The following is a 12,620-nucleotide window of genomic DNA, read 5'->3' on the forward strand; positions in this document are numbered from 1 at the left end:
TATGAGATGTACCCCAGGCTACTGTGGGAGGCAAGAGAGCAGATTGCTGAGCACCTGACAATGATCTTTGCATCATCAATGGGGATGGAAGAGGTTCTGGAGGACTGGAGGGTTGCAGATGTTGTTCCCTTAGTCAAGATATCCTAGGAAATTATAGACCAGTGAGTCTTACTTCAATGGTTAGTAAGATGATGGAAAAGATCATGAGAAGCAGGATTTGTGAATATTTGGAGAGACAGATGATTAGGAATAGTCAGCATGGCTTTGTCATACACAGGTCATACCTTACGAGCCTGACTGAATTTTTTGAGGATGTGACTAAACACATTGATGAAGGTAGAGCAGTAGATGTAGAATATATGGATTTCAGCAAGGCATTTGATAAGGTACCCCATGCAAAGCTTATTGAGAAAGTAAGAAGACATGGGATCCGAGGTGACCTTGCTTTGTGGATCTAGAATTGACCTGCTCACAGAAGGCAAAGAGTGGTTGTAGATGGTTCATATTCTGCATGGAGGTCAGTGACCAGTGGTGTGACTCAGGGATCTATTCTGGAACCCCTTCTCCTGGTGATTTTTATAAATGACCTGGATGAGGAAGTGAGGGGAAGGGTTAGTCAATTTTCTGATGACACAAAGGTTGGGGGTGTCGTGGATAAAGTGAAGGGCTGTCAGAGGTTACAGCGGGATATCGATAGGATGCAAAACTTGGCTGAGAAGTGGCAGATGGAGTTCAACCCAGATAAGTGTGAAGTGGTTCATTTTGATAGGTCAAATATGAAGGCAGAATATAGTATTAATGGTGAGACTCTTGGCAGTGTGGAGGCTCAGAGGGATCTTGGGGTCCGAGTCCATAGGACACTCAAAGCTGCTGTGCAGGTTGACTCTGTGGTTAAGAAGGTATGCCTTCATGAACTGTGGGATTGAGTTTAAGAGCCAAGAGGTAATGTTATAGCTATATAGGACCCTGGTCAGGCCCCACTTGGAGTACTCTGCTCAGTTCTAATCACCTCACTACAAGTAGGACGTGGAAACTATAGAAAGGGTGCAGAGGAGATTTACAAGGATGTTGCCTGGATTGGGGAGCATGCCTTATGAAAATAGGTTGAGTAAACTCGGCCTTTTCTCCTTGGAGCGGTGGAAGATGAGAGGTGACCTGATAGAGGTGTACAGTCCGCCCTCCTTATCCGCGAGGGATTGATTCTGGGACCCCTCACAGATACCAAAATTCGCGGATGCTCAAGTCCCTTATTCAACCTGTCTCAATGCAGTGAACCTTAGGACCCAGCGGAACACCAGACCTTATTTAACCTTTCTCAGTGTGGTGGACATTAAGACCCGGCAGCCGAGCTCTGAATCCGCAGTGTTTCTGTTCACGAAAATAATCACGATCACGATTGAAAATAAAATGGAAATAATAAAGTGATCGGATAGAGGTGAAACGCCATCGGTCATTGGAAAAGCGTTAGGCTACGTCAGTCAATGATCAGAACAATTTTAAAGGATAAAGTGAGAAAGGCTCTGCCCCGATGAAAGCTACAATTATTACTAAGCAACACAGAGGTTTAATTATTGGGTTTTGGGGTTTTGGGTTTTTGATCCTCCACATCAACCCGGCATGGTGGAGAGCGCACTCGGAAGTGGTCTGTCACTGGATCGAACTCGGGAACTTCATGAGCTCGGCATTGAAACATACATTCTTAAGTGTTTTATATGCATAGAAAGGTAAATTATGTACAATATACTAAGACGAACGTGTGACCAACTGACGCTAAATAATACCGGATGTACCTGTTCTGACTTACTTAGTAAGAGAACTTCCGATTTTTTTCGATCCTGATCCACAATAACCCACGCACATCCTCCCGTATACTTTAAATTATCTCTAGATTACTTCTTATACCTAATACAATGTAAATGCTATGTAAAATGGTTGTTATACTGCATTGTTTAGGGAATAATGACAAGAGAAAAAAAGTCTGTAATGTTCGAACAACAAGTGCTGGAAGAGCACTTCCAGGTTTTTGCGATTCGCGGTTGGTTGAATTCGCGCATGCGGAATTCGCGGATAAGGAGGGCCAACGGTATAAGATGATGAGAGGCATTGATCATGTGGATAGTCAGAGTTTTTTTTCCCCAGGGCTGAAATGGCTAATCCAAGACAACACAGTTTTGAAGTGCTTGGAAGTACATACAGAGGAGATGTCAGGGGTAAGTTTTTTACACAGAGTGGTGAGTGCGTGGAATGGGCTGCCGCCAACGGTGGTAGAGGCAGATATGATAGGGTCTTTTAAGCGACTCTTGGATAGGTACATGGAGGTTAGAAAAATAGAGGGCTATAGGTAACATTAGGTAATTTCTAAGATTACATGTTTGGCACAGCATCATGGGCCAAAGGGCCTGTATTGTACCGTAGGTTTTCTGTGTTTTCTATGTTCTGTCTTTGCTTTTTTAACCATCTGTCCCATCCTGAGTCCCTTCATTCTGGTTCCCACCCCCCTGCCATATTAGTTTAAACCCTCCCCAACAGGTCTAACAAACCTCCCTGTGAGAATATTGGTCCCCCTCAGGTTCAGGTGAAACCCATCACTTTTGAACAGGTCATACCTCCCCCAGAAGAGATCCCAATGATCCAAGAACCTGAAGCTCTGTCCCCTGCACCAGCTTCTCAGCCATGCATTTATCTGCCAAATCATCTTTTTTCTACCCTCACTAGCACATGGGACAGGTTGCAATCCACTCTTTCCCCATCCTGACTGTGACCCAATTGTCCATCTCCCATGGCCCTGGAGTGACCACCTGCCTATAACTCCTCCTAAAACAGGTTCTGAGCCTGTACTCACTAGAGTTTAGAAGAATGAGGGAAGGTCTCATTGATACCTATTTAAGTATTGTAGGAAAGGCAGATGAGCTCCGGACATGGATCAATACCTGGAATTATGATTTTGTAGCCATTAGAGAGACTCAGTTGCAGGAGGGGCAGGATGTTCCAGTGTTCCATTGTTTTAGATGCAACAGAGTGGAAGGGAAGTGCACAGCAGGTATAGAAAGATAAGAACAAATGAGGTGCTTTATGAAGTAGAAGACAACACTTACGAAAGAAATCAGGAGGGCTAAAAGAAAACATGACGTTGCCCTCGCAGACAAGATGAAGGAGAATCGTAACAGATTGTACAGATATGTTAACAGCAGAAAGAATGCAAGAGACAAAATTGGTCCTCTGGTAGAATCAAACGGTAATCTACGTGTGGAGCCAAAAGAGATGGGGGGGATCTTAAATGGATTTTTTGTATCTGTATTTACTCAGGAAAAATACACAGAAACTATAGAAGTGAGGCAAAACGGCATAGACTTCATGGACCCTGTATGGAGGAGGAGCTGTTTGCTGTCCTGAGCCAAATGAGGGTGGATAAATCCCCAGGGCCTGACAAAGTGTTCCTTAGACCCGGCTGGAGGCAAGTGCAAAAAATTGCTGGGGCCCTAACAAAGTTAGTTATGTCATCCTTAGCAACAGATGAAGTAGCAGGGGATTGGCGAATAGCTAATGTTGTTCCACTGTTTAAGAAAGGCTCTAAAAATAAACCTGGAAATTATAGGCTGGCAAGCCTGACTTTAGTAAGGCATTTGACAAGGTCCCTGGCATTGAGAGGGATAATAAATCAGCCATGATGGAATGGCAGAGCAGATTCGAAGAGCAGAATGGCCTAATTCTGCTCATATCTCTTATGGTCTTACGGCTGTTATCAAGGTCAGCAGGCAAGAAGCCACCACAGCTCCAATCCAATGATGGAATTCAATATTTGTGACGCATAAAGAAGGCAGCATGTGGTTACATTGGCTTGATTCCAACAGAAGCCAAATATGATCAATGAGATTGACTTGTAAAATGCTCCTGAGAAGGAACTACGTGGAAATGTGATCTATCCACAGTTGACAGACTGTGAGATAAACGACACTGTCTTGTATTGCTAGGGACAGTAGTTCAAGCACAGAGAAACTTAGAAAATGGTCAAATCATTGTTGAAAATGCAGATAGTAATTACTGTCATAGATCATTTACTGCTTAGGAGGAAGTAATTTACCCTATTGCATTCAAATGCCTGCCTCATGCAACTGTTCTCCTTATCCGCTATTAATTCTTTCCCTTTTTTTAAATAATATCTGACCACTCAATCGTTCTACTGAGCAGAACAAAATTTCACTATACAGGGATGACCTTATTTTATAATTTACCATCAGTTCTCCCCACAGCCTTCCCTTCTCCAATACACATGGACTCAGCAATACAGACCATTCACTTCCGTAACCCCAGTATCTCACTCTCAACATCCCCACCCACTCACTGCTCCTCCCAAAGTTGACTTGTTCAAAGCCGTAGGACTCACTGGAAGTGCTTGATGATGAGACTTGCATCTGTGATGTCTTTTGGGATTTGTGAGATCAGCAATGTCCTTGCGACCTTTGGAAGAAAAAGGCTACAGCTAGATTAGGTCATAGCACTTATAGCACACAAACCATGTCCCCAAACCAACACCTGTCATCCAGTCCAAGAACAACTGAAAAGAGCTGCTCAAGGTGACTGCATCCTTGGACTTGATTTTAAGGGAATTACTTTACTCCTGTACAAACCTTTGAGTACTGTCAAGTGCCAATTCAAAGTAACCCCATTTGCCATGGTCTATAGACCACCATTCCCTGCCTGTACTTGTGCCTGTCTAAAGAATTCTGAGTTTTGTAAAAGGGACTACAGATCCCACACTGGCCCTATTAATCACTTCAGAACCAGGCTAGAAGCAGTCATTCTCAATCCTCAGGGACTACAGGTTCCCTTCCCCAGGTGACACTGTGGTGATTGGACAGCTTCACATACACCTACGCTGACACTGAGGGAGGATTTTCATGAATGAAAAAATTGGCTTCATCAGGCAGAGAACTGTGGGGCTCATAACATTAAAATAAAATGTGAAAATTAAAACACTTATCCTGGATGAAAGCCTCTCCAGGAAGCACTAGCCAGAGTAGGAAGATGAGCCAAGCATTCCTTTGCAGGCTTGTGAAACTGTCAGCTCCTGCACATTAACACAATGTGTTCATTCACTTGAGGCTCACCTTCTCATTCTCCTTATAATCAAGCTGTAGAGAGTGATGTCCCATGCAGATCACCGTCACAATGAAGTAGAAGAGCGCAAATATACTATGTAGCCACAGCAGCCGATCACTAGAAAACAAAAATCCAGAGCTTCAGCAGTAGAAGTACCAGAGGCAGCAGAACTGAGAGAAGGGGAATGAAGTAACAGAGGAAGAGAAGGAGTGATCAGAAACTGGAAATCATGGTAACAGGTGGAGGAGGGAGTTGCAGGGAATGATTGAGGCAGTGGGCACATAAGTGTGATAAGATCTGCCATGTCTTTGAGTCATAGAATCATAGAAAAGTATAGTACAGAAATAGGTCTATCTAGTCCATGCTGAACCATTTAAACTACCTTCTCCCTGCAGTTTATTGACCTGCAATAGGACCATAGCCCTTCATTCCCTACCATCCATATACCTATCCAAACTTCTCTTAAAAGTTAAAATTGTGCTCACATGTACCATTTGTGCTAGCAGCTCATTCCATACTGTCTTGATCCTCTGAGTGAAGAAGTTTCCTCTCATGTGCTCCTTAAACTTTTCACCTTTCACCTTTAACCCATGACCTCTGGTTGTAGTCCTACCCAAACCTCAGTGGAAAAGGCCTGCTTGCATTTTCCCAATCGATACACCTCCATAATTTTGTATATTCAATCAAATCTCCTCTCAATCTTCTATGTTCCAAAGAATAAAGTCCTAACCTATTCAATCTTTCATTATAATTCAATTCCTCCAGACCCAGCAAAATCCTTGTAATTTTTCAGTGCATTCGTTCAACCTTACTTACATTATTCCTGTGGGCAGGTGACCACAACTGCACACAATACTCCCTAGTGGGCCTCAGTAATATCTTATACATCGTCAACATAACATCCCATCTCCTGTACTGGATAATTTTGATTTCTGAATGCCAATGCAGTGTTCCAAAAGCTTTCTTTACAATCTTATTTACCTGTGATGCTACTCTCAATGAATGATGGACCAGTATTCCCAGATCCCTTTGCTCTACTACACCCGTCAGTGCCCTACCGTTCACTGTAAAATAAAGGGCTATGGGTAACCCTAGGTAATTTCTCAGGTAAGGACATGTTCAGCACAGCTTTGTGGGCCAAAGAGCCTGTATTGTGCTGTAGGTTTTCTCTGTTTCTATGTCTCTCATTATCACCCTGATCCCATTTTTAATTAAGAGCAGTAGGTTGACAGAGTACCTGAAATATGGATTTATACCAGCACCAAGCAACTAACAGTAGCCAATATATCTGTTGTGTGAAAAAGTTTTTTTTTCAAATGAAGCAATGAAACTGTCCAGGCTCCTTGAATATTTGAAGAAAATACACTCTGATAAAGCAAACAAGAACTTGGCTTATTGTCAGTCACTTCATGAAAACTTTCAGAAATGAAAAAAACATTCAAAACATGTATGCCAGCACTTCACAACAAAACAGTAATGGTTTGCATGCTTCATACAATATTCCATTGCTCATTGTTAAATCTGGAAAGCCCCTTACAATTGGAGAAGAACTGACTTTGCTACAGTAAGAGAGGTTCTGGGTAAGGTTTTACATAAGTCACCAGACCAAATAATTAAAGTAATTCCACTCAGTGACAACTCCGTTGAAATGTCTGAGAATGTGGAAGACACAATGTGCAACATGAATGGGACAATGGAATTTGCTCTGCAGTTGGATAGGTCAATTTGCCAGGCAATGAATCTTTGCTTCTTGTTTATGTTTGCCTCATAAAACATGGAAGCATGGTACAGTAATCACAAACAAGAGAAAATCTGCAGATGCTGAAAATCCAAGCAACACAGGCAGCATCTATGGAAAAGAGTATTGTCGGTGTTTCAGGCGGAAACGCTTTGAAATGTTTTGTGTGTGTAGCATGGTACTAGGGTTTTTATTTGCAAGGGGCTAGAAAAAGATATGACGGAGAGTCAATATTTCAGGTTGTTGAAAAATTTTTCAAACAGGACATTCTGCTCAACAATATTCTTGCTTGTGCAACAGATGGGCACCATCAATGAAAGGACACCATCCTAGGCTATTACTTTCTTGAAAAAAAACTGTATGTAACTTAATAGTATTTATCATTCACTGCATAATTCAGATACCTTCTCACAAAATTCCTACATGATCAGCTGCATAAATTATTAAATACTGTTATCACAGCAGTAAATAAAATCAGGTACCATGCTCTCAATTCTCAACTATTTTAAGAAATTTGTATTGAGGATGATCAACAGTTTTAATGCTTGCTGTTGTACACAGAAGTCAGATGGCTTCACTGTCACTTTTGCATCAGTCTTCATTGTGGAAGATTCTAACAGAATACTGGAAGTTTGAGAGCGTCAGAGGTCAGAAGTATGTGAAGTTGCCATTACGAGGGAGAAGTATCTTCGAAAACTGAAAGGTCTGAAGGTAGATAAAGAGATGACAAAAGAGATTTTGGAGTCATTAGTAATGATCTTCCAAGAATCACTAGATTCTGCAATGGTCATAGAAACATAGAAAACCTACAGCACAATACAGGCCCTTAGGCCCACGATGCTGTGCCGAACATGTACTTATTTTAGAAATTACCTAGGGTTACCCCATTGCCCTCTATTTTTCTAAGCTCTATGTACCTATCCAGGAGTCTCTTAAAAGACCCTATCCAATCCATCTACACCACAGTCGTCGGCAACCCATTCCATGCACTTACCACCCTCTGCATACAAAATTTGCCCCTGACATCTCCTCTGTACCTAGTTCCAAGCACCTTAAAACTGTGTCCTCTCCTGTCAGTCATTTCAGCCCTGAGAAAAAGCCTCTGACTATCCACACCTCTCATCATCTTATACACCTGGAAGACTGGAAAATTGCAAATGTCACTCCACTCTTCAAGAAGGGAGAGGGGCAGTAGAAAGGAAATTGTAGGCCACTTCATCTCAGTGGTTGGGAAGATGTTGGAGTTGACAGTTGAGGATGTGGTTTTGAAGTACTTGAATACACATAAGATAGGTTGTAGTCAGCTTTATTTCCTCAAGGGAAAATCTTGCCTGACAAATCTGTTGGAATTCTTTGAAGAAGTAACATGCAGGATAGACAAAAGAGAATCGATGGATGTTGTGTACTTGGATATTCAGAAGGACTTTGACAAGATGCCACATATGAAGCTGCTTAACAAGTTAAGAGCCTATGGTATTACAGTAAAGATATTAGCAAGAATTAAGCAATGGCTGAATGGCTGGAAGCAAAGAGTGGGAATAAAGGGAGAATTTTCTGGTTGGCTGCCAATGACTACTGGTGTTCCACATGGGGTTATGTTAGGATCACTTCCTTTTATGTTATACGTCAATGACTTGGATGATAGATTTGATGGCTTTGCTGAAAAGTTTGTGGACACTACAAAGATAGGTGGAGAGGCAGGTCATTCTGAAGAAATAAAGAGGGCACAGAAGAACTTAGATAGATTAGGAGAATGGGCAAAGAATTGGCAGATGGATTACAGCGTCGGGAAGTGTATGATCATGCACTTTGGTAAAAGTTTATTTTCCAAATGGAGAGAAAATTCAAAAATGTGAAGTGCAAAGAGACTTGAAAGTTTTTGTGCAGAATTACCTGAAGGTTAATTTGCAGGTTATGTCACTGGTGAGGAAAGCAAATATGATGCTAGCATTCATTTCAAAAGGACTAGAATATAATAGCAAGGATGTAATGTTGAGACTTTACAAAGCATTGGTGAGGCATCACCTGGAGTATTGTGAAATGTTTTAGGCCCCTGATCCTAGAAAGGATGTTCTAACATTGGAGAGGGTTCAACGTAGGCTCTCAAAAATGATTCCAGGATTGAACGACTTGCCTTATGAAGAGCATTTGAAAGTTCTGGGCCTGTATCACTAGAATTCAGAAGAGTGAGGGGTGACCTTATTGAAACCTATCAAATGGTGAAAGGCCTTGATAGAGTGGATGTGGAGAGGATGTTTCCTAGGCTGGGAGAGTCTAAGACCAGAGGACACAGCCTCAGAATACAGGGGCATCCTTTCAAAACAGAGATGTTTCTTTAGCCAGAGAGTGGTAAATCTGTGGAATTCACTGCCACAGTCAGCTGTGGAGGTCCCATCTTTAGTACATTTAAGGCAGATATTGATAGATTCTTGACTAGTCAGGGCATGAAGGGATATGGAAAGAAAGCAGGAGATTCGGTCTGAGAGGGAAAATGGATCAGCTATGATGAAATAGCAGAGCAGATTCGATGGACAAAATGGCCTAATTCTGCTCCTGTATTTTATTATCTGATGGTCTTATAGCACTCAAAATGAAACTACCTGACAACATATTTATGTTTTGAAACTGAAAAAAATCTTTGAAGACCCAATGCTTCATTCAGTAATCAACTCAAGAATATTAAGCATTACATTGCTTATTTGTCAGAATTATTCACAAAGTTTAATCAAATCTATCTTCAATTGCAAGGAAGTTATGTGAATCATCAAAATCTAATCAGTTGTCTCCATATTTCTGTCAAAGGCAACATTGGCTGATGTGACCTTTTCCACATGTCTGAACCTCCCTGAGTTGAAAGAAAAAGAAAGAACACCAGATAATGATCTTCAAATATACTGCGCCCCTCCCAGGTGATCTGCATAAAGACATATCAGAGAGATTTCAGGATCTTCTCTCAATCCAGATTCCAGATCGGGTAATAAATCTATTCCTTAACACTTGTAATGAGTAACTAACAGGAAGGATGGAAGAGGAACTGATCTCATGACAAAATGACTGAGCTGAAGTAGAGGTAAAAAAAAATCACATGAAGACTTTTGATTATAGAAAGATATCTCTGAACACTATCCTTTACTGTGGAATAAGGGTCAAGATGGTCTTTATTGTCTTTACAAAATCATACATAGTGGAGTGTGGTTTCAGTGCAATTACACAACTTCTTTCAAAGCAGTGAAGCAGACTGCATATTTCTGAATGTAGGGATTTGATACTCCTTTTTAGTGACATTCAACCTGTTGAGAAGCTGATATCACTGGACCAAGCCCATCCATCTCATTGAAAGGTGGAAAAGCAATGAAGTAATGAATAATTGGACTACAATTTTACACTCTAAAATTGTTGATGATAATTGTTTTTACTCTAATTAAATAAGGAAATATCTTTATTGGTGGCTTTAAGCAGGTTTAAATAATTTTTGCAATTATTTATCACTACTTTGAATTGTATTTCTTATTCTTTCCTATGCATCATAAATCAAAAATTTATAAATTTTATATATTGGCTGGAAAGGGAGAGGAGGGTGCTGGAGATGTCGGCTGGGAGCCAAGAAGGTGGTTACCCAAAAACTATTCTGGAACTACTGCTCTAAACCTTTCCTATCCATGTTTATGTCCAAGTTTCTTTTAAATGCTATGACTGTATCTGCCACTACCACTTCCTCTGGCAGTTTGTTCCACATAACTGTCACCCACTGTGTGAAAAATTACCCTTCAGGTCCCCTTGTAATCTTTCCCCTCTCACATTAACTCATCAATGCCCTTAAATTTAAGATTCGTCTTCCTTGAGGGAAAGACTGACGATTCATCTCTTTACAGTCACCACACAACTTCCTTCGTTCAAGAAAACAATCCCAGACTGACCAGCATCTCCTTATAACTCAACTCCTCCAGTGCTAGTAACATCCTGATGAAACTTTACGGCATTCTTTCAAGCTTAATCACAGCCTGCACACAATTCACCAACTGTAGTCTCACTAATATCTTGTACAGTTGTAACATAATGTCTCAACTCCTGTACTCAGTGCCCTGAAGAACGAAACATAGAAAACCTACAGCACAATACAGGCCCTTTGTCTGTGCCGAACATACTGTATAATTACTTTAGAAATTACCTAGGGTTACCCATAGCCCTCTATTTTTCTAAGCTCCATGTACCTATCCAGAGGTCTCTTAAAAGACCCTATCGTATCTGCTTCCACCACCATCGCAGGCAGCCCATTCCACGCACTCACCACTCTCTACGTAAAAAACTTAACCTGACATCTCCTCTGTAGCTACTTCCAAGCACCTTAAAACTGTGCCTCTTGTGCTAGCGATTTCAGCCCTGGGAAAAAGCTTCTGACTATCCACACAATCAAGGCCTCTCATCATCTTATACACCTCTATCAGATCACCTCTTATCCTTCATCGCTCCAAGGAGAAAAGGCTGAGTTCACTCAACCTATTCTCCTCATAAGGCATGCTCCCCAATCCATCCAGGCAACTTCCTTGTATATCTCCTCTGCACCCTTTCTATAGTTTCCACATCCTTCCTGTAGTGAGGTGACCAGAATTGAGTACAGTACTCCAAGTGGGGTGTGACCAGGGTCCTATATAGCTGGAACATTACTTCTCGGTTCTTAAACTCAATCCCATGGTTGATGAAGGCCAATACACTATATTCCTTCTTAACCACAGAGTCAACCTGCACAGCAGCTTTGAGTGTCCTTATGGACTCAGACCTGAAGATCGCCTCTGGTCCTCCACACTGCCAAGTGTCTTACCATTAATGCTATATTCTGCCATCATATTTGACCTACCAAAATGAACCACCTCACACTTATCTGGATGAATCCATATCCCATTTCTCAGCCCAGTTTTGTATCTTATCGATGACCTACTGTAGCCTCTGACAGCCCTCCACATTATCCACAGCACCACCAACCTTTGTGTCTTCAGCAAAATTACTAACCTTTCCCTCCACTTCCTCATCCAGGTCTTTTATAAAAATAACGAAGAGAAGGGGTCCCAGAACAGATCACTGAGGCACACCACTGGTCAATGACCTCCATGCAGAATATGACCTGTCTACAATCACCCTTTGCCTTCTGTGAGCAAGCCAGTTCTGGATCCAGAAAGCAATGTCCCCTTGGATCCCATGCCTCCTTACTTGCTCAATAAGCCTTGCATGGGGTACCTTATCAAATGCCTTGCTGAAATCCATATACACTGCATCTACTGGTCTATCTTCATCAACATGTTTAGTCACATCCTCAATAAATTCAATAAGGCTTGTAGGGAATGACATGCCTTTGACAAAGCCCTGCTGACTATTTCTGATCATATTATACCTCTCCAAATGTTCATAAATCCTGCCTCTCAGAACCTTTTCCATCAACTTACCAGCCACTGAAGACTCACTGCTCTATAATTTCCTGGGCCATCTCTACTCCCTTTCTTGAAAAGGGAACAACATCTGCAACCCTCCAATCTTCTGGAACCACTCCCGTCCCCATTGATTATGCAAAGATCATTGCCTGAGGCTCAACAATCTTCTCCCTCGCTTCCCACAGTAGCCTGGGGTACATCTCATCTGGTCCCGGTGGCTTGTTCAACTTGATGCTTTCCAAAACCTCCAGCACATCCTCTTTCTAAATATCCAAGTGCCAAACAACTTCTTCAACATCTTGTTATCAACTTCAGGGAACTACGTCCTTGTACTCCTGGGATCTCTAGTCTATAACACT

General features: G+C 41.7%; 1 protein-coding gene across 9 annotated transcripts in view; it reads right to left on the reverse strand.

The window, feature by feature from the left end:
• tmem63c (transmembrane protein 63C) overlaps positions 1-12,620 on the reverse strand; it is a 616,893-nt gene that overhangs the window by 441,176 nt on the left and 163,097 nt on the right. For all 9 annotated transcript variants that reach the window (XM_073039119.1, XM_073039117.1, XM_073039118.1 and 6 more), the window contains 2 exons: positions 5,109-5,217; positions 4,385-4,458 (listed from right to left, as the gene is read on the reverse strand). In XM_073039119.1, the coding sequence (XP_072895220.1) occupies positions 4,385-4,458; positions 5,109-5,217 (183 nt within the window). The remainder of the gene's footprint in view (positions 1-4,384; positions 4,459-5,108; positions 5,218-12,620) is intronic.

Source organism: Hemitrygon akajei, chromosome 3, assembly GCF_048418815.1.
Source record: "Hemitrygon akajei chromosome 3, sHemAka1.3, whole genome shotgun sequence".
Taxonomy (NCBI): Eukaryota; Metazoa; Chordata; class Chondrichthyes; order Myliobatiformes; family Dasyatidae; genus Hemitrygon; species Hemitrygon akajei.